The sequence below is a fragment of the Odontesthes bonariensis genome, chromosome 22 (genome assembly GCF_027942865.1).
Source record: "Odontesthes bonariensis isolate fOdoBon6 chromosome 22, fOdoBon6.hap1, whole genome shotgun sequence".
NCBI lineage: Eukaryota > Metazoa > Chordata > Actinopteri > Atheriniformes > Atherinopsidae > Odontesthes > Odontesthes bonariensis.
The window spans coordinates 30630607-30653714 of NC_134527.1; the positions used below are offsets into that span (position 1 = coordinate 30630607).

The 23108-nt window shown below is 42.8% G+C and overlaps 1 protein-coding gene across 4 annotated transcripts; it reads right to left on the bottom strand.

The window, feature by feature from the left end:
* Positions 1–3158: 3158 nt before the first annotated feature.
* hmgcs1 (3-hydroxy-3-methylglutaryl-CoA synthase 1 (soluble)) lies at positions 3159–19806 on the bottom strand. Of its 4 annotated transcripts, none has more exons than XM_075455866.1 (10): positions 19659–19806; positions 18014–18462; positions 16623–16748; positions 16217–16381; positions 13354–13522; positions 8974–9144; positions 8727–8833; positions 8506–8631; positions 6853–7010; positions 3159–5393 (listed from the first exon to the last, which is right to left on the bottom strand). In XM_075455866.1, the coding sequence occupies exons 2-10, from the start codon at positions 18459–18461 to the stop codon at positions 5316–5318; spliced, it is 1548 nt and encodes a 515-aa protein (XP_075311981.1). In that variant the 5' UTR covers position 18462; positions 19659–19806; the 3' UTR covers positions 3159–5315. The 4 variants fall into 4 exon arrangements, with proteins under 4 accessions (XP_075311981.1, XP_075311983.1, XP_075311982.1 ...); XM_075455868.1 differs by lacking the exon at positions 19659–19806 and adding an exon at positions 19319–19458; XM_075455867.1 differs by lacking the exon at positions 19659–19806 and adding an exon at positions 19097–19303.
* Between the last annotated feature and the right edge of the window lie 3302 nt (positions 19807–23108).

A 23108-nucleotide genomic window follows, 5' to 3' on the forward strand; every position in this document is an offset into this window, starting at 1 on the left:
TCTAATTTTGAAACTTTATTTACATGTGTCAAAGATGATCTTCACCGTTGGTCGTCATTGCCTCTATCTTTAGCGGGTAGAATCAATTCAGTGAAGATGAAAGTACTTCCCAAATTCCTGTATCTATTCCAGTGTATTCCGGTATTTATTTCAAAGACATTTTTCCACAAATTAGACATGGCCATACTGGAGTTTATATGGGACAAGAGGGTTCCCCGACTGCGTAAAAATGTCCTACAGAAACCATTAAAAGGACGGCGGTATGGCACTACCCAACTTCTTATACTACTACTGGGCTGCCAACTTGCAACCAATCTTATATTGGATGTGAGCACATGATGATTCCCCTGCTTGGTGTCTGATGGAGTCGGCATCTTGCGCTCCAGCCTCTCTCTGTACTTATTGCTTCCTTCCTTGTTTCTGGTTGACTCGAATCTCGCAACAGTATAATTGTAAACTCTAATCTGCGTATATGGAGACAGTTTTGTAAAAATATTGGTGCTCAGATACCTCCACTATGCATGCCAATTTGTAAAAAATCCTATATTTCCCCCTTCAATGCAAGACAAAGCCTTTGACTTATGGTTTCAGAATGTATCCGTACAGTAAGGAACTTGTTTGTTGAAGGTGTATTTGCTTCATTTCAGCAATTGGCTGAGATATTTCATCTTCCAAATTCTCATCTGTTTAGGTACCTTCAAGTAGAGACTTTTTTTCCCAAAAAAAGTCAGACCTCACAATTGCTTGGCGCTATTTCTCTCTACCTTCATATCAATGCGTTCAGCCACCTGCTGATAGCTGCACCTGTTACGATGTTTCCTGCTCGGAAGCAGGGGACTGCTCGGTCTGCACAGCAGGCAGTGATACGAAGGGAGAGAAAATAGGGCCAAGCGATTGTGAGGTCTGACTTTTTCTGGAGAACGATTTTGTGATGCAAATGTATTACTCTGTTGAACAGATATTATTTTGAGAAGCAAAACGCTTTATTTTTTAAGTCCCAGCCAACTAGCCGGACTACCTTCGTCAACGCCAAAACGAGGCTGGAACTCTGCTCACAGGATGCAGCAGGGGGTAAGAAAATGTTCATAAATGATATTGCTAATATGGGATGTCATACAGCTTCATGTCAAAAGAGGCGAACTATCCCTTTAAAGCAAGGTTCTGTATATAAATTTAATTAAATCTGGCAGCAGAGGTGGATTAGACTCAATCAGGACTGCATTAACTGTGTTTTTGTCGAGCCATGTCTCAGTTAAAAACAAAATCAAGATTGTGAGAGGAAATAAAACTATTAATTAAGAATGATTTGTTACTTAAAGATCTGACATTGAGTACTGCGTGTTTGAGATTAGTTACAGTTGAACTGGACGCTGTGTTCTTGCAAGGGATATGGATAAGATTTCTCTGATTGGACAGTCTGATTGTCCCTCTCTTCACTCCATCCCTGGAGTTGAGATGGTGTTTACCAACACAGATGCCCTTAGCATCCCAGACAACAGCATTGACACTGTTGGAAATGACAGCTGTGGGCATCGATGGTGGGGGCCGAGCTGGGGGGGCTTTGGTCGATGGAGTAGGCTGAGGGGGGAGAGGGGCTCGATGCTTCTGTGAGGACAGAATTCTTGATCTTGCCATGTTTGGTGTGAGAGGAACCATTTTAATCCCCGATTTCACCAAGCTTTCAAGGTGATCAGGAAGTCTCATGGGTGACGGTGGAGAAGAGAACGATGGTGAAACATCTCTGGAGGGTGTAGATGCAGCAGATGCTCTTCTCTGGCTCGTCTTCTCTCTCGGCGGCAGCACGGGGCCCGGTCCTGGCCCTGGTCCCGGTCCTAGCCCATTCTGATGCCTCAGAGCGTGGCGGAGATTATCCGTCAGTCATCTCACTCCACCTCTGTTCAGGTGTGGGCCTTTTCTTTGAAACAGATCATCTTTTTGCCAGAAAAGATTAAAGTTCTCAATGAAATGCAGTCCTCTGGACTCACAGACTTTGGACAGCCATGTGTTCAACTGAAGCAGCCGGCTGAATGAGTTTATCCTCCTGTCGATGTTTGGGAGAGGTCCACTAATGAACGTTGGTATCGCCACTTTATCAAGACTCTCAAATAGTTTCTCAAAGTATTTTTTAAGATTTAAAAAAAAAAAGCTGCATGTAACTATTCTGTTTATATTTATATTAGACATGGCTCCGTCTCCAAGCACAAGAGTATCTTTGACCTTGACACTCGGCACAGTTTCTCTGTCCATCTGCTGCTTTGTACCGTCTCTCTGTCTGTTGCACTCAGTCACATTTGGCTCTGACAGTGGTAAAAATCTGTTAACTTTATTCTGGGTGATGTTTCATATCCTTCCTTTGGAAGTAAATGTCGACTTCTTACCACTGGATTCCATTGGGAGCGTTTCATGAAGTCCCATTTCAGTTTCTAAGGCAAAAATCCTCACTTGTTGCGCACAAATTTCTTGTTGATATATCCGACAGCTTTCACAGGGCATGTTGAAAGGATTGTAGTTGCTGGCTCGTCAGATAAGTTGTAAAAAAAGAATAAAAATGATTTAAAAAATTCTTGGTTCACTTCAAAGAAAAAGAATAAAATTATATCCAAGACATGTGGAAAGAAGTAAAATGATTTAAAAGCAAATAAAGCGATAAGCAACAGGAGGAAGCAGAGACACGTCTGCACTCTTCAGAAGCAGGGAAGCAAAGGCTTAACATTCCATAATAAACATTCCTGCATAGGAAAATAAAAGTGAGGAACCAAATGAATAAAGGAATATATTAAAAAAATCAAGTATAAATATAGCCTACAGCCCAGGAAAAACTATAAGAGAACATTTTCTTCAACGTGTCCCACTCTGACCTCTAGAAGCAGAACTCTTCCCAGCACTTCTGGTTTGGACACATCATTTTGTCTTGACTTTGTAACTTGGCATTAGGGTTTAGTTTTAGTTTGTAGCTTGTTGGTCAACTTGTAAATTGGCTGATATCGAAGATTCTTATGCACACCAGCAGTTTTATATGTCTGTATATAGTAAAAAATCTAAAACTCCCTGCAGTATACTGACGGGACCGAAGTGAAAACGGATATATGATTTCTAAATAAATTAATTGGAAAAAGAAAAAGAAGAATCAGAATCAGAAAAGCTAGACCGACACAAAAAATGTTACATTTCATTTTATTCTTGCTTTACATGGACTCAATGCAACTGATGAGATATCAGCACATTCATATCTACACAACATAAATAATTTGAGTTTGTGCTGTGGATCAACTGGGAGACGACCTATGAGACGGGTAGCACAAGCACACACCGTGCACGTAAAGCAGCCCTCACAGGGACGCTGTGAGGCTGCTGTGAGCAGCTGGACATCAGAGGACCAGGTGGCTGTACAAAGGGAAAGAATACATCTGTTCATTATTGGATGAAAACCTTTATTTACATTTTGCACTTCAGAGGTGCTTATTGTAAGGCTTCTCCAGAAGGAAGTCAACTTTATGTTGACTATCCCTACTCCCCTGAGCCAGTGCAACCAGCAGCAGGACCGACCCTGCTGTCTGAAGGCTGATGCTTTCTGCCTGAGCTGTTTCAACATCCGTTTGTTTAGCTGCTGGATGCAGCTACTGACAAACGAGAAAAAAACGCATTAAGACAAAGAACCAAATGTTTGTGTCATCTAAATCTCCTTTAGCACTTTACCAACTAAAGCCCTTTGATTTAAGCATTAGCTTAGCGGAGATTGAGTCTAAAAACTGATGACTAATCTGATGTGAAACTGTGGCTATTTGGCAAAATGAGAAGTGATAAATGTCAGTGTTTGCCAACAACTGCAGCCTGCAAAGCGGTTCCTTATGGTCTTATACAGGATGTACCTTCTAAAATCTTACCTTGAAAATTAGTATTCTTTGGCTGCAAATACTGTCAGTAAGAATTAGAGCAAAGATAGATCCGTAAGGATGCACAACATTTAACGGTTTCTGCAGGAATGAAATACAAAAATGGATCTTTTAATATGACATAGCTTATTTTCATACTTTGGTTAGACTATGTTAGTTCTACAAAAGTGGAGCAACAAATTGGAAACAAACAGTTGCACAGTAAATGAATGCCAAGCCTGATCAAGGTGTGAAAAATACAGCATGACATTCAGAGGTGTTGGATAAGAAGTCTGCCAGCATGCACAGAACGGTGCTCAATCAGACGTATCCCTCAGCTCATCTTAGTGACAGACATTCCAGTGTCCCAACAGGATTACTTTCTTTTCTGGTAGTTGTTATTAGTTGTGTTCTATAGCAGAGTCCACATTTCTCAACTAACCTCCTCACTACTTTTCTTTCTCCAGTATGGTGAACTCTGTCTGTCCAGTTGATGGCATTGAACAGGAAAAAAATACTCATGGCATGTAAAATCACCAGCCTGAAACTGTAACATAATCAGTCTGACACAGCATTAAAAAAATCAAATGTCCAGCTCTCCTTACAGTCCATCATGATGTCTTCAGATGTCTTCTTTTGTTTTAAAATCCAAATATGTCCACAGTTATCCAAAAAGCAGCCATTTTTCTGTCCACAGCTGAGATGCTCGGGTTCGCCAACATTCCACCAAATATCTCCCTGAAAATCAACTCTTTGATTAATCAACATGTTGCAGTGCTTTTCAGGGGTTTTTAGCTGATAACTTTGCAACTAACTTAATAACTTGTCTTAATTTTTCATGACTGGAAGACCCCACCACTATTTGCACACCTGACTCTGAAACCTTTGTGGCTCTAATTTCAGGACTCAGGATGTGTGGTCAAAAGATCACATGATGGAGAAAAAAAGGGAAGAAAAAAATCTAAAATGGAGGTAATGAACCGACAGCAGAGTGGAAGACGAGCTCCTTCACTTGCTGTGCTGTTGATGCAGCACTCCCTTTGTTGTTCTGATTAAGAGGAAGCCTAAAGCACATAAAGTTAGGTCCATTTCTTTGAAATGGCCGGCAGCTGCAAACCTCATGTGCAGTGTGTTTCTCTGAGCTCTTCCCAAATAGAACAGTGTATTCTGAACACCCGTGAGGTTAAAATACATTCATATGTAAGCTCTGAAATAAAGATTTGCTAAGATATGGAATATGTCATCTGGCAGCATTCTATTCTGATAAGATGGAGATGATGGGAGAGAAACAGGATGGTCTCCAGCTGGACTCTTATCCCAACGCACTGCTGCCTCTGTGTAGAGCTGAAGAAAGATTTGGAGGCGATGCTGCCGTCTCTCGCTGTCCAGGTGAACTCGAGTATTATGGAGTTGTTACATTCTTCAAACTGTTGGATTGGGACCTCAGTTGCTGGTGGTAGCTTCAGGGCCAGCAGCGGCTGTAGGGATGCGAGGCATCTTCTTGGCAGGACTCGGGATGTGCTGCAGGATGGAAGCAAACATCATGAAGATCAGTTGTTGTTTCTAATATCACATGGTCAGATTGTGGATGCCAGCTAGTGGCTACGAGCTTATAGGAATGGGAAATTTTAGGAAATGTTTTTGTTTTTTTTTTTAAAGCTTGCAGGGATTAGACAGCAGCGAGACTCAGTATCACCAAAAGGGAACCCATTAGGGAGCAGAGGAGCGTCATTACAGGAACTGAGCCAAGTTAACTCGGACTTTAGGCTATTGCTCTATTCAATTTACATCTGTGTGTGGAGGGTGGCTGGGACAGAAACTCAGGGACGGTGCTCACATCTGCAGCACACCTGCAGCGAGCAGGTTGCACCACAGAGGGGTGGGCTGGGTGGGCTGGGTGGGCTGTGCTGGGTGCTGAGGCAGCACAGGACTGGTCGGATGAGGGGAGGACTGTGATTGTATCTGTGAAGCTCGACACTTAAACATGTTACCAGATGTTTCTGATATCTGAACAGAGACCATGTTTGTTTTGCCACAGAATTCACTGTGTTTGTTGGTGCTGTTTGGTCATGAGCAGTCATGTAAAAAAAAGATTGGGATTTTACTGTAAATGGATTTGAAAAAACAACAAAACCTACCTCAGTTCTATCTCTGTTTACCTCTCCATCAGAGGAAGGAATAACCCGGGCATTCTTGGCCCTCACACATCCTTATTTTTGCCATTTCCCTTCTTCTCTCACCAACTAACTCCAAACTGATTAAAAGGATCAGATTTTTCTTCCAGTGCTTTTGGACTTGCAGCTCAATGGACTTTTATTTGATGTCGTTGGCTCAGAGAGATGTCGTCTGTAACTTCTATGAAAGATGTGTAAAACCAGATAAACTGAAGGAGACACTTTTTTAAGCGAAATGTAGACGCCATAATGTTTCCGTCCTGGAAGAAGAGGAAGCTGGTGGGGGACTACACACACCGGGGGGTTCATATGGACCACAGACTAGACTGGAAATGCAACACGGAGTCCGTCTACAGGATGGGACAGAGCAGACTTCAGTTCAGGAGAAGGCTTACGTCTTTCAGTGTTTGTTGCAAGACTCTACAAGTCTGCTGGGGATGGGCTGAGTCCAGTCTGCTGTGCAGCGTCTGTTGGGGCAGCAGCATCAGAAAGACAAACGGATAAACGGATAAAGAAGGCTGGCTCTGTGCTGGGGACTGCTCTGTTGCAGAAGTTCTCAACATAATGGACAACACTGCACACCCTGCCCCGCCCACAGCAACGGCTGCATAGAATGACTCTTTTATTCATTACCTGTTTGTTCTTCTTTTGATTTGATTTTCCTTTTATTTCAATCATTAATAGTGATAATCTATTCTATTTCTATCAGGCACTGGTCAAACAAAACATTTTCACAAAAGCTGGAACTGAATTCATTCGCTGTGCATTCAGAGTAGGAAGACATCCTAATGTTGATTGAAGCGTACCTCAGTTGCTGTGCTGGAGTGAACGAGCTCCGGCTCTGCTGGCAAGTCATCATCCAGAGGTCTGCGGGCGTATTCCCTGCGGTGCTTGTCATCCACTCGTGTCAGGTACCACGTCCCTGGGAACAGATCTTCCACTGAGCCCTGAGGGACATAGCTGGCTGTATGGGAAGATTAAAAAAAAGAAGTCATTGTTTTTGTATTCACAGGACAAAACTTATACTTAACCTAACTACGCTCAAAAGATTCCTTCACAGCAAAGAGGTGGAAACCATGGGAAAGAAGCAAACAAATCCAGTTCATTTTATTTATCCAACAGCATCTCAAAGCACCTTAAAAGAAGGTTTCTCAGTTCCTCTTTCTTCCCTTTCCTCGGACCAGATATGAACAAATGGGACTGTGTCAGTGTAGAGGAGCGCAGTTAGGCCAAACTAAACCAAGGGTAAAGGGATGTAATGTTTCTGTTTAAGTTGAGATGTTTTCTCCAGTGGCATTTACCAATACGCTTTACACATGTAAGCATGGGCAAGGCATCGAACTCAGAGACAGAACTTTGTTGCAGTCCGTCCCATTCAAAGACTGCAGGCCCAATACCTCCAAACAAGCTTCAAGATATCCTCCACCTCCACTGGGCTTTTCCCAGCAGCCATTGTGGGACATGGTAAAGATGTTGGAAAACTGGCCATGCATCCTTCAGACAGATAACATGTTCAACTAAAATGGCTTTTTCTGGCCTGGCAACAAAGAGAGGAAAGCTCCTGAAAGACCTAAAAAGGTTGTGCAGCTTCCTCTGGTGCTGACGGTACAGGAACAACTGTTGTCAGGGCTCAGTTCCATCTCATCCTCCTCTTCTGTTCCCTCTTTCCTCTCCACCAGTGCCTTACAGGAGCCTGGGTGACATCCTTTGGACCTTTTTTCAGGCAATCGTGTATGCTGCCTGCCATGTGGCCAAGAGTTAGTTGTTGGCAGAAGGAGGAAGTAACACAACTTCAGTGCCTAGCAGCCTAGCAGGTCATAGCAGGTCTTTTGGCCTTTTTCTTTTGGGCCTAATACAGATTGAGCAGTGCCTCCTCCTGGTAAAAGTCACTTCCTCAGAATCCTATCCTTACTCAAGGCACATCAACAGTACAGACTTTTCAGGCGATGGTGGGTCTTGGTGGGTCCAGGTAGTACAATGGTTGACTGGGACTGCTGTGGTAGGTTAGGAAATGTTAGAACTTCATCAGCAGGGCTGCTTTCAGGCCAGAAAGCACATCAAATAGTTTACAATGTTTTCCCCTGTTTGATATGGGGATTTGGGAATCTGAATAGAGTTTTTGGCCTGTTGGGTCCGGTGTCTGATTCTTTCAAATGAGACTATGACATTTCTGACTCATTGGGGCGGCAGGATACTGGTGTAGGCCAGTTAAAGCTGGGACTGCATAGTACTTGTTGAGCTGTATGTTGCAGTGGAGTTTTTCTCTCCTCTACTGTTTCACCAGGAAGTCTTTGATCAGTGACAGCAGCTCGTCCCCTGATGTACCAGCAGCTCAGAGAAAGAGCCCCAATCAGGGAGTTTGTGAGAGCTCTATTCCCTACAAGGGTTGTGTGAATAATTCATTCAAATGGCTGCTCAAGATTCATACAAGAGTAGCAGTGAAAACAGTGCAAAGATACCTAAGTGGTGAGTCTCTTCTCTCAACTTCATACTGTCAGAGAAAACAGCAGGTTGGACCTTCTTTCTGGAGTCCAATCGGACCCTCAGGTCACTCAGGCTGGATACCAGTTTGTCCAGACTGGACCCTAAAACAAATCAATAGTTAGATATCATCCTTCCTTTCTTCAAATGTATAAGAACTAAACATTCAATTCCATCCACATGACACAACTTAACTCACCAGGGGTATAATCTTGTGTGACTCTAAGAGAATACAGAGTGGCAGCAAATCCCGACCCGTAGGAGAAAAGCCCAATCCTCTGCCCTGCCAGCTGGGAAGATGTGTGTCTACGGCAGAGAGAAAACACCAGTGAGACTGCTGCCTCACAGGGCCTCCTTCCTTTCAACAGCTCTTTGGAGAATTCATGTGCATCCAGCTGTTAGTGACAGCTACTGCATACAGACTTCAGTCAGACAAGGAGACCTACTCAGCGAAAAGTGACGCCAGGCAGCCGTAGACCGAGGGTGTGTACATGTTTCCATTCTGGTTGGAGATCAGCAAGGAGGGCTTGGTCTTCCTCTCAAACAGATCTGCGCTGGACTTCATGAAGGCCTTCTCCACATCCCTGTCAAAGTAACTCTCTTCTGGTTTTACATCTCTGCCAACCAAACACACACACACACAATATCAGTTTTCTTCTGTCTTTAGTCAAAGTCAAAGTCAACTTTATTGTCAAATCTGTATAAGTACAGGACATACACAGGATTGAAATTACGTTTCTCTCAGACTCAATAGTGCAGCGGTAACATTTAACTTAACACTTAAAGTGTTAGTTCGCCATTTTGCACATTAAGCCCTGTTTGGGGGTATTCTGGGATGAGTTAGAGATGTTCTGATCACAATTTGGACATTTGGTGCTGAACGGAGCATTTAGGTATCCACTGCTGCAGCCCCCCCACCTTTGCATTGAGTCAATGACCACTCAAGCAAACAATCATAAAACGGCATTAAACTCGTTTGCAGAGACATGAAACTCACCGTGTGGTCTGTGGTGGACAGCGATACGTTGGCTCGAAAATCACCGCGAAATACGCTTCCAGAGAAGTTATATTACCATTATTGTCCGTCTTCATTGATTTGTATTGGTTTGACTAGTATTACTCCGCGCGCTGTATGTCGCTGGATGTCTTGCTGCTGCTATTCAACGGTGTCCGGAAAAATAGGTCCACCAAATGCTAAAACAACTGTTAGAAGGCACATTTCGCTGCGATTTTCGGGTCAATTTATCGCTGTCCACCACAGACCACACGGTGAGTTCCATGTCTTTTCAAAGAAAGTTTAATGCCGTTTTATGATTGTTTGCTTGAGTGGTCATTGACTCAATGCAAAGGTGGGGGGGCTGCAGCAGTGGATACCTAAATGCTCCGTTCAGCACCAAATGTCCAAATTGTGATCAGAACATCTATAATTCACCCCAGACTACCTAAAAACAGGGCTTAATGTGCAAAATGGCGAACTAACACTTTAATACACAGAAAAAATAAACTATAGTAACCGGTAAACAGAGCGACAGTACAATGTGGATATATATATATATATATATACAAAGTCTCTGACATTGACATCAGAAGTAAAGTGGCATATGCAGAAGTAAATAAAATAAATATGTTTATGTGCAAATATATATGTGCAAAGTAAATGTAAAGGTCCTTGATGTATTCTTACAACTAAAATTATGCTATGCAGTGGATTTGGAGTAGTGCAAATATAACAGTAGTGCAAATTGAATGTTCGAGAATACTCTGAGTTGTACATGTGCTAAATATTAAAGGAAAACTCAAATGTTTCAACTGGACCATATTTGAGTGGAAATGATTGATTGGATCAATCTGCTCCAGCTTGGCTCGACTCAGAAATGAACACAACATCTGGATGTGCGTGCAAACAATTCTCCGTCAGGGCAACAGGAATGGCTGCAGCTGCAGCAACAAAGGCTCTTTGCATGTCAGGTGTGGCAGGCTCACCTCATGTGGATGCTCCGAAACTAACGGGAACAACTCGTGGACCAAATAGAAAACACTAATCAATTTATTTTACCTGGCGGCAACACAGCTGGCAGCAACACAGCTGGCAGCAACACAGCTGGCAGCAACACAGCTGGCAGCAACACAGCTGGCAGCAACACAGCTGGCAGCAACACAGCTGGCAGCAACACAGCTGGCAGCTTGGCAAATGTAGTGGACACAGAAAGAAAAAGCAAGCCTGGTAATTAAAGCCATGCTGTTCAAAAGTTGTTGTCCAACTCAGCCTGTGGGCCTTGGCTGTGCCGGCTGTGCCATGCAGTTGGCCAGATCTGTACCAAAACCCGTGGACATAAATGCACCAGACATATTGTCCCCATAGTTATTCCAAAGGGAGCAACTACAGTGGCTTGCAAAGGTATGCCCTACCTTTGGCATTAGCCCTAATTTGTCGTGTTCAACCTATGATTAAAATGGGTATTTGGGTGGTTTTAAATAATTCAATTTACACTATGTGCCAACAACAAGATGCAATATATTTGTTATTTTGGAGCGTTTCATAGCCACCTTCTGCAGCTCTCACGTCTGCAGGAGCTCGCACCATCCAGCCAATTCCTCAGAGCAAAAGTGTTCCAGCTCCTTCAGGTTGCATGGGTTGCCACAGATTCACAATTGGATTGAGCAGACATTTAACAGATTGCAGCTGGGTTGTCTGTCGGGTGCAAAAAGACTTTTACATTGACATCGCTGCAGAGAAGTTTACTTAGGCACGGTTTTATTTGTAGGGATCGCAGTGTTGTTTTGTTTGTTGTGTTTTACACATTACTCAGTACCATAAAAATGATTTTAAAAAAGAAAAGATCAAATTAGCACAAGAGGTGAGAATGGTGACGGGGGATAAAGGAACATGGGGGGCTTGGACGTGAGCAGGTGACACCGTGCATCATTTCATTCCGTTTACATTAGAATTTCATTTTTCTCAAACGTACTGAGACAAAATGCTGAAACACACGGGAGGCAGCACATGATGCAGAAGTTCCTCTGGAGAAACGGCTTCATTTGGTGTTGATGTGAAAATGTCCAAACAGCAGGGAGCAAGATGAGAGTGTTAGAAATTGGCTTTATTCTTAGACTTTATGTATTCATATTCTGTAGTTCACTAAATAATCTATGTTCCTAGTTTGTACCTTTAAACGCAATGTATGTCCGAGACTTTAAGATGAAGTAGCGGGATAAAATAAGTGGGTCAGATAAAGCGTCTCTTTTAGGTCAGATAGGTCTGGTACAGTAGATGCACGCCTGAAACAACACGCACACACAAACGTTGTTTATCTCGTCCAAAGAACATGACGAAGACGGTGGATGGCCCGCTCATGTCACTAATAACTGGCCAATTCTACTCAGTCCAGTGTAAGTTCAACCTCTGTGAGATAAAGGTAAACGTAAATATGAAATGTTTCCGGATATCGGGGCTCGGGCTGACGGATTTCCTGTCTCCTGTGACCACCAATAAATGCTTTGTTTAACTTACACACACGCTTACTCGCATGCTGACACATTTGGATACGTCGTCACTAGGGCTGAACGATATCGTATCAATATCTAGATAGTAACATTCAAGATATTAATATCGCAAATTCAACGATATAGATTTTCTCCGCATCTGCAGCTCAGGCAGTCGCAAACATAATTTTTACGCTCGCCCTTATGTAGAGCTGAAGCCAGCCAATGACAAACATCCGAGGGAGGGAGGGTGGGAGTGAGGGAGGGAGGGAGGGAGGGAGGGAGGGAGGGAGACGGAGACGGAGACGAGACAGAGACACACAAACTACATTCAAAGCATGAGCGCGGAAGATGAGGCCGGTGCAGAATCGGCGCATTCGACGGATTTAGTCAAAAAAAAAAGTCATTCTCCATTATTTGGAGGTATTTTGGATTCAGAAAAGAGGATGTGAACCAGAGCGAGGTGTTGTGCAGGTCGTGCTTGGCAAAAAATTCGAGGAGGTAAGGCAGCACAAAAAACATGTTCCACCACCTGAAACAACACCACCGCTGCACGAAGAGTGTAGCACAATGAGAGAAACGGCGGAGAAGTGAAGCCCGAGCAAAGTTTGATTGCTGATGCGTTCAGTAGCGTTACGCCATATGAGACGACGTCCACCGGGCGCAAAGACATTACACATGCTGTAACATACCACATGCAAAAGACGTGGTGCCCATGTACACCGTCACAAAAGAGGGCTTTCAGAATGCTTCAGACGCTGGACAAACGTTACAAAATACCATCCCGAACATATTTTAATCAAGTGGCCATTCCAAAAATCTATAACGAATGTAAAATGAATGTTGAATCCGAACACAACCACGGACCTGTGGTGGAGCCGGACGACTGAACCTTACATCAGTTTAACGCTCCATTTTATAACAATTAACTTCCAACTCAAGACCTGATGTCTGCAGACGTCCTTCTTTTGGATTATGTTTTTATTTTTCAGAAAAATGTTTAGTTTTCACTGAACCCACAGTTATATCGTATCGATATTGAGATATCTGGCATGAATATGGAGATATTAAATTTTGTCCATGTCGTTCAGCCCTAGTCGTCACACCCATTCATGTTCCACAGATCTGACTCGGGGCTGGGTGGAATATTTCAGTCCAGAATGTTGCAGACTCTCACGTGGCCGTGCTCCAGAACACATCCAGAGCTTTGGAAGGCTGCAGTATGTGTGTGAAAACAGCTCCATTCTATCCCATCCTCTCACAACTAGTAAAAGCTAACTTTATGCAACTTTTTGAAAGAATCCAAACCTGTTTACTCTTGGGCAGCTTAACTCTTTACGTACCTGAAGGCATCCAGGCCTGTGAAAGGTCCGGTCTCAGTGTTGGGGCTCGGGTGGTTCAGAAAGTCATTCAACATCAGTCTGGCCAAGGATTTCTGCACCAGCTTGCAGTAGGGAGAGTGGAAGACCAAAAACCCAAAATCCTCCAGGCTGAAGCGCTTCTCTGAACCCTCTGTCAGAAAACAACAAGAAACCATTGCTGCTATTAAAAATGTTGTCTTTCTCTGCGTGGTCACAGGAAAGCCCCGCTAATACAGGCTCAGTTTACCCAAAATAACAAGACTTTACCTTTCCCCGTTTTATCAATGCACAGCTCTGCCCCACACACACAGGAGCTCACGTGCTGTGTGTGTGTGTGCTGGGATAAAACAGCAAGCACTCAAACCCCAGCTGGAAACACTGCTTGTAATACCCAAATAAATCAAGAGAGAGATGGAGAAAGGCCTCCAGGAACTCTTTTCAACTGTTAGGACAATCATGTCAGACAGTGTCAGGCATGTTTATTCTCTACAAGCAGAAACAGCTGATTGCTCATGTTATGATAGCATAACTTAACTATGGAAGAGCTAATTCCCATAAGGAGTTTCCACCCACCTAATGGCTGCTTAAGCTGTGGGATGCAACACCCCTGCCATAAAAACAAATCTGTGTGTGAGCCCTATACACCGTGCTGCAGCTCGGTGTGGTGCAGCTCGGTGTGGTGCAGCTCGGTGTGGTGCAGCTCGGTGTGGTGCAGCACGGTGTGGTGCAGCTCGGTGTGGTGCAGCTCGGTGTGGTGCAGCTCGGTGTGGTGCAGCTCGGTGTGGTGCAGCACGGTGTGGTGCAGCACGGTGTGGTGCAGCTCGGTGTGGTGCAGCTCGGTGTGGTGCAGCTCGGTGTGGTGCAGCACGGTGTGGTGCAGCTCGGTGTGGTGCAGCTCGGTGTGGTGCAGCACGGTGTGGTGCAGCTCGGTGTGGTGCAGCTCGGTGTGGTGCAGCACGGTGTGGTGCAGCTCGGTGTGGTGCAGCACGGTGTGGTGCAGCTCGGTTAATACAGGTTTTAGTTTTAGAGGAGGATCTGTTTCAGTCTTCCAGAAATGTGAGACTTAAGGGGAAGGTTTAAGGTGGAATTCAATTGAACAAATGGAAATGGAATGGAAACAAATTAGATGTGTTGGAATGGCCTAGTCAAAGGCCAGACTGTAACTGAATTGAAAATCAACGGCATGACTCAAAGATTGCTGTACAACAGCCAGAACCCATCCAAGATGAAAGGGCTGGAGCAGTTTTACTTGGAAGAAAGGGCCAGAAAAGACCAGCTTATGGAGACATGTCCAGTTACAGCTGCAAAAGGTGGCTCTACAAAGTACCGACTGTACTGGGGCAATTGTTACAAACCCGAAAGTTTTCTGTTTTCTGGGGTTATTTCTCATTTGCTTCAAAACAGTGTTGTTTTCGTCAACGATGACGATGACGAAATCATTTCGTTGACGCCACTTTTTTTCATGACGATAACGACACGGTGACGAGATAAACATAGCTCTCTGATGATGAAAACATGACGAGACGTGTGTGAGTTTTCGTTGACGAGACGAGAATGGACGAAAATGTTAGTGGGTGATCTGTCAGACGTTTAAAATGCATGACATTTCTGCTTATTGTGTGTGTCAATTAAAACCTAAAAAGTATCTGCTGCGGCACCTTAAGGCTCGCCACAGGGATATTTTTTCAAAGGTAAGTTATAAATGCTGTTAACATAATCGATAAATTTCATAGTAAGCTAATACATTAGTACGTTTTCCACATACTCCTGGCGCAAATGGGCTGCTAACTTCAGGCTAAAGTTAGCTTTTGTTACGCTAACGTCAATTCATTATGTGTGTGTTACTTTAGCAGCATGTTTAGCCATGTTTACATTCAGTGACGGTGTGGTTATCTCTTTGTGTGTACGTTCTGTCAGCACGTAACTTGATATGTTAAACAGGTCGGGTTACTGTTATACGTAGAGTCTGCTAGCTTTAGCCTAAAAGCCACAAGTGACGTTGTGCAGCCCTAACCAGAACCTGTGCGTTTAGTGCGCTTACAGTAAAGTTGGGACACACGCACAGTACAGAATGAAAAATCAGAAAGCTTTAGTACAGGGTCAGTTAATAAGCTATGTATTTTTGTTCTGCTTGTTTGATAGTTAAGACCATGCTATTTTCTTAACATGGTAGACTATACTTATTTTTTCTTTTTTTTTTTTGACTAAAACTAGACTAAAACCCTTTTGAGTTTTCGTCGACTAAAACTGGACTAAAACTATCACATATAGAAGTGACTAAAATGTGACTAAAACTAATAAGCATTTTAGTCCAAAAGACTAAGACTAAGACTAAATCTAAGATGGTTGTCAAAAACAACACTGCTTCAAAATAACAAATATTTTGCATCTTTAAGTTTCTTGTGTGATAGAAACCCCACAAATATCTTAATTCCACGTTGTAACAAAAGGAAAAAAGGAACAGGGCCTAAAGGTTGAACATTTCTGTAAGTAACTGCAGGAGTGTTGTACTGTTATGTACTGTTTTTATATGGTTTGTTCCTTTTTTTTTTTTTAAATGCACTGACTGGATGACACTTTTTCATTGTGTTGTACACGCTACAATGACAATAAAGATGTAACTGAATTGAAATTGAACTGAATATACCTTGATCATGATTTGCATGTGAAACATGGAGCTGAGACTTGATGGTTCATGTAGGAAGCACGAGTTCAGCAGAGATTACAGAGACAGGTTTACATGCCTAAAGAAACATTTGGCCTCCTCATACTGTCATCTGTGTAATAATATGAAGGGTGGGCTTTGTGCAACACTTTCAGACGCTCCGGATAAATTGGAACCCACCTCTTTGCCATTGTGCATGGATCTTGTTGCGATACACAGAGTAGCAGCGGTCCAAAGCACTGAGGTAGCATTCAATCGACAGCTTGCCGTCCACCACGGGGTACTCCGACAACATGTCAGGTTTGTAGAAGTCATAAGCATGCTGCATGTGGGTTCCCCGCAAGCCTGCATTGATTAAAAGTTTCAAAATACTCTTTAAAATACATCTGCTGTTACACCTCTGGACTTCAGAACTGAGTTCATCCTCTGTAACCCCCCCCCCACACACACACACAGTAAGGAACAGAGAGCCCCAGTTGATACAATTAAAACTGCAGTGATCTAAAACAGCTTTGGATGTTGGGGGCAGCTGACAGTCACTGTTTGTAAAGCTGAACACAGGAAGCACAGTTATCAGGAGGATCACCTCGTTCAAAGGCCAAAGGAGCGTTAGGTCCAACCAGCAGGGCCACTGCGCCTGCGCCCCCTGTAGGCCGGGCGCTGCCTGTGGCGTAGACAGCAATGTCCCCTGCGACCACCAAAGCATAACGCCCTGCAGAGATACAGCCAGAAAACATGGGTTATACAACACTGTATCTGAAAGGAACGATGTTCGGCTCAACTGCACGTAGAACAGGCGGATGCATCAGCTTTGTGTTCAAAGCCCAGTTTTACAAACTTTCACTGAGATTACCAGATGCACAGCTGCCACATGTTCTCACAGCTGCCACATGTTCTCACAGCAGCTGCCACATGTTCTCACAGCTGCCACATGTTCTCACAGCTGCCACATGTTCTCACAGCTGCTGCCACATGTTCTCACAGCTGCTGCCACATGTTCTCACAGCTGCTGCCACATGTTCTCACAGCTGCTGCCACATGTTCTCACAGCTGCCACATGTTCTCACAACTGCTGCCACATGTTCTCACAGCTGCTGCCACATGTTCTCACAGCTGCTGCCACATGTTCTCACAACTGCTGCCACATGTTCTCACAGCTGCTGCCACATGTTCTCACAGCTGCCACATGTTCTCACAGCTGCTGCCACATGTTCTCACAGCTGCCGCCACATGTTCTCACAGCTGCTGCCACATGTTCTCACAGCTGCTGCCACATGTTCTCACAGCTGCTGCCACATGTTCTCACAGCAGCTGCCACATGTTCTCACAGCAGCTGCCACATGTTCTCACAGCTGCTGCCACATGTTCTCACAGCTGCCACATGTTCTCACAGCTGCTGCCACATGTTCTCACAGCAGCTGCCACATGTTCTCACAACTGCTGCCACATGTTCTCACAGCTGCTGCCACATGTTCTCACAGCTGCTGCCACATGTTCTCACAGCTGCTGCCACATGTTCTCACAACTGCTGCCACATGTTCTCACAGCTGCTGCCACATGTTCTCACAGCTGCTGCCACATGTTCTCACAGCTGCCACATGTTCTCACAACTGCTGCCACATGTTCTCACAGCTGCTGCCACATGTTCTCACAACTGCTGCCACATGTTCTCACAGCTGCTGCCACATGTTCTCACAACTGCTGCCACATGTTCTCACAGCTGCCACATATTGTCACAGCTGTTAACACCGGCTTCAGGATTCTGTGGTGACTGACACATACAGTATGCACAGCACTGTGATGGGCCACTCCAACTGGCTCTTTATTCGCCATAGTTGTCGGAAACACTTTCTTTTGAAGGTTTGGATTTGGACTTGTTGATGACGATGAGATGCATCCTAATGCAGTGAATAAAGGTTCACAAAAAGAAAAATGACAGAAGAGATAAAAGTGTTTGAACACATATTTGTGACTCACCATCCCATGAGCTGGACTCCACCCAGTTCACAGCATTGAAGAGTGCAGCTGTACCACCATAGCATGCATTCGTGGTATCAATGCCCTCCACATCTGTATTGCCAGAATCTTCAAACAGCTGCATGATGACTGTCTTGACAGACTTTGACTTGTCGATGATGGTCTCTGTGCCAACTTCTAACCGACCGATGCTATCATATGACAAGGCATTTCTCTCCATCAGCCTCTGGACCACAGTCAGACACAGAGAGTTGATGTCCTCGCGGTCTGAGCAGAAACCCATGCGCGCTTGGCCCAGGCCTATGGTGTATTTACCAGCTGCTACACCATCAGACTGCTCTAGCTCAGCTTGATCCACATACTGGGATGGGAAGTACAGTTCCAAGGCAATGACACCCACATCTTTGGGCCATGGTCCCAAACAACTAATTGGAGCTGACCCAGGCATCCTGAATAGGTTGAGAAGGAATCTTATGTTCAGGAATGATCAGGTTTTATCATACAAGTGTAATATGAAAATATTTCACATAATTGCAATTTGAAAAATGTCAACTGGCAATCTAATTTAGAAAATAAAAAGAGTGATGGATACATAGAGATTCATGAGCTATTTACATCAAACAACAGCTAACATCTGAGGGAGTGTTGATCCAAGTGCATCATTCTCTGAAGAAGAATAACCACCAATACTGTCATCCATCTAGCTATATGACGGGTTCCAGTCACAGCGGTTTCATGTTACCATAAGAGAGCAAACTAATCTACAAGAGTTGCAACGTAACACCGAACGTTAAGTAGTCCCACACACAGTGTCCCGTTATTCCTCAGTAGCATCTGTAAGGTTACTGAGAGCATAGCAAGCTAGCATGGAAGCTCGGGCTGTGTGTTGAAACAATACTACCGGTGTGCTTAATGCGAGGACTACAATAACCAGGTTACAACAACAGACACTGCCTACAGACAAGACAAAAACAGAAAACCGCTGACTAAAAAGCTTTTAACAGGACCTTCTCACAACTAACGTTGGCTGAGTTAGCTTAACATTAGCTTAAAATCCTTCAATCTGAATCTGAAATACTGCACCCAGCAGATGTGCACGGTCTCGCTGCTTATTACACGTATCTTCAAACTCCACCGGGTTCGACTCTCGGAGATGTGGTCCAGGACTGGAGGATAGCGTAAAACAAACTAGGTGAAAGGGCAACGGGATTTCCTGGAACTTAAGCAGTTTACCACTAGTAGCAAAAGGTCACACTGACTAAAATAAATGAATTGGTTAGGTGAACAAAAAACAAGATATGTTACCATAGTTTCAAAAATATGCAACAGGATTATGTAAAAATGTCTGGCTACTAAAACCGATGGATCATTTAAAAGACCACCAGCAAGTTATAAAACCATTTGCTGCCCGGAACATAATCGCTGACGGACCCACACATAGTGTTTAAACTATCCAACCTGGAACAGTGACTGACCTGAACGTTACATTATACGGTTTCAAACCAACTGCTAGAAACGTGTTGAATAAGTGAATATACACACAATAACAGGTGCCTGATCATAAATAATACCATCAGTTAAATTAGAGAACAACACGAAAGCATACCGTCTTTCTAAAAGTATCAAACTGTAAAAAGCTTCTCACCTGCGCGGTAAGTCAACTCTAGCGAATTCTACTGTTGTCGTCACGAAATTGTCAATATTCCGCCAAGCACTCTGCTTGCAGGGCAGAGATATATTTATATTTGGGGATGACAGGGCACCATACCCTTTGCACTGCTGTACCTGCCGTCGTGTCCAATCACAGCTAACAAACACCATGCGGCGCTACGAAGCCCCACAAGCTTCTGACCAATCGGAGATCAGGAATAACAAACACGGACCACAGCCGGACTGGCTGTCCAATCGTATGACATGTACGATGTCTGGTGAGAGAAAATGACCCAATGAAAGTGGAAAAGTAATTCATGGTGCCGTAGACGTATTAGTGGGCAGCGCTTATGCTACTTAGGCAGCACATCTATGTGAACAGGTAAACGTGGTCCAGTCTGTGAGTCTCTGGAGAGAACAATCAGTGCCTATTACATTCTGTAAATACCAGTTTGTTACTGTATCATTAAATACAATAATATACCATATAAGCTCTAAAAGGGACAATAATCATGTCAAATTGATATATTAATTGGTTACTATAGTTTTCAGATAAATATAATAGAGTAAAGTGGTCTTTTTTTCCTGCTAAGCAGAGTATGAAAACCACTTAAACCTTAAGACTATGATCAATTTTCATCTAGCTAAAGCATACTCAAATGAGTTTGGTATGAACTAAAAATGAATAAGCTTGGTCCCTGTTGGAAGAGACACTTTTGGAAGAGAAAGAGGATTTTAAAGAAAACGAGTCTGTGTCCAAGACTCCAGGTCAGACTGAGATTGAAAAACAGAGATGTTATCAAAACTGTAAAAAGTCTCAACTTAGAGTCCATTTAGGTCATTATAGCATGGGGGAGCCTCTAAATGTTTGCTATTAGGATTTAAAGTGTGCCTCTGACAGTAATATGAGTGAGTGCCAGAAGACAGGAAAGACAGCACATAACTCTCACTTCCAAATGATTTTCTGTGACTGCACAATTGAAAAGGAAACTGCCAACTTTTTATAAAAGGAGTCAGTCTGAATGAACATTTTGAAATAACACATGGCACTACACAAATTTTACATAATGACACACTTCTAAAATCATTTCCAGGTTAATTCAACCTCTGTAAGGCACAACACTACATTGGATTTTTTTTTTTGCTAAATGAATCAGTCTGAAAAGTCTCATGGCCACGATGTAACAGTCTTCATAAAAGGCCAAGGGTAAGCAGCAGTGAAACACTTATTACACAACAGGAGTTACTGGCTGTACACACTAACAAACACAAGTAACTATTAAGAAAAAACATAGACACGAGGTTCTCACTTACTTTTTACATTCTTTTGTTAACTTTTCTCTTGCACAGATATTTGACAAATAACTGATAATGCATAACTTTTGCTTCATCTATCAAAGTTTATTTTTTTATTGTAAGCAGTACATTAGTTTCTGTTGTACCAAATACATTTATTTAAAATCTCCCTCTGTGTGACCTGAGTTGGGCACTAGAAAGTTTTTTCTAAAAGTTAAGGTTTCTCTGAAAATCTGAGCTCAAAGCATGGACCTGTTTTCAGTACATCTACACTACTTTGGGAGCCCATCCCGATCCAAATAGCAGCTTAACAGCACCAGTCCTATCATTGGCATTGGTTAGTTTTGGATCAAGACCAGATTATATATGATTGTCCATTAGCTTTAAGTGCTAATAGTAATCTTATAACTCTATTCTAAGCTTAGCTAAAATACAAAAAAAAATTTGGCACACGTCCATTTACAGAGTTTAAATGTGTTGAGGTTTGACCAGAGCCTTTATCAGAACTGTTGCTACAACCTGTTGGTGATGATCCCTGCTTGAATTGAAAACAAATAACTACAGTAGCAGATGTTCCAGATCTGTATGATGACAAAATGTTCCCATATCAGATAGATATGAGTACAGTTTGTTCAGAAAATATATTCTTTTAATATTGAAACGTCTACGTACAGGAGCAGCTATCATGATTATCGTAAAAAGAAAGATTTTGTATAAAAAATCTCACAGCCTACAGGCAGTGACATTAACAATGTAGCAACGCTGATGATAATGTTACTCCTGAGTTACACAGAGGCACGACAGCCCTGTGTTCATAGTGTAAAGCCAACATAGATGGGTGTATTTATCGTAAAGATTTTATTCTCAAACATTAAGGAATAGAAAAAATATTGAACAACTATTGAAAAACAAGGCACACAAGATAAGGAAAGCTATCAGGATCACAGGATAACAAAGACGAAAAGTAAATATGAAGGAACAAGCATAAACTCAATCAGCATTTTCTTCTACAGTGTCAGGATAATGGACTTTGGCATCAGTGATTATTAATCGCTTAGCCAAATATGAACATTAGTTACCTTTCTGTGCTGCTTTTCTGTTGCCCGTTTTCTCTTCCAGTCCTCTTGGCTATTCTTTTCCTCTGTTTTGCATAAATACCTTAAGCAGCTTCTCCATGTTTAGTTGTAACTCTGGAGACAGAAGCAAACCTGTTCCTGTTGACCTGAGACATCTTGAATGCTCGTAACGTACCAGAACATCTGAGATGTACTATATATCTATCTATCTATCTATCTATCTATCTATCCATATTTATATGGATAGATAGATAGACATATATGTGTATATATATATATGTATGTATATGTGTATACGTGTATACATATATACGTATATGTATAAAATTAAAAAAAAACATCTGAAGGTGGTTCCGTTGGCACCAGGCCATGAATTCCTGGATTAGTCCTCTGAACAACCGGTTTACAGGGTGCATCTCAGTCTGTGGCCTCAAAATATCTCTGCAGACTTTCCTCCAGGCATTAACTGGGTTTTGGAAAGCTCAGTCAGGTTTCCCTATTTGTTAACAACTCTGTTGTTGACATGGTTACTCATAGAAATAGAAATAGAAAAATACTTTATTCATCCCCCAATGTAGGAATTCAAATGAGTCGAGTAGCTCAAAAAAATTATAAATATTTTCAATGATTGTATATTATTGTTGAAGAAATTTAAGAAAGCAGTGGAAAAGAGCTACAGAAGAAGAGAGGGAGGGAATTAATGTTTTGCAGGAAGAATTGAGAAACAGGCTAGCAATACTCAGAAGGGCTGAATATCTTAGGAAAAAGAGAAAGAAGAAAGAATATGGAACGACTGCGTTTTACAGGGACCCGTTCAAGTTTGTTAAAGGATTGTTTAACCAGGAAAAGGGAGGGCAGCTTAAGGCAACAAAGTCAGAGGTGGAAGAGTATCTAAGAAATACATATTCAGATCTTGAGCAGCGTAGAGTAGTAGGCCTTCCACCTGACATGCCACCATTAGGAGAGATAGCTCATAAGATGGATGCTAGACCACCTAGGTGGTCGGAATTGCACGGAAGAGCCTTTTGTGTCTGCTAGTGTAGGTTTTTCTATTTTTTTTTGCTAAATCAAAA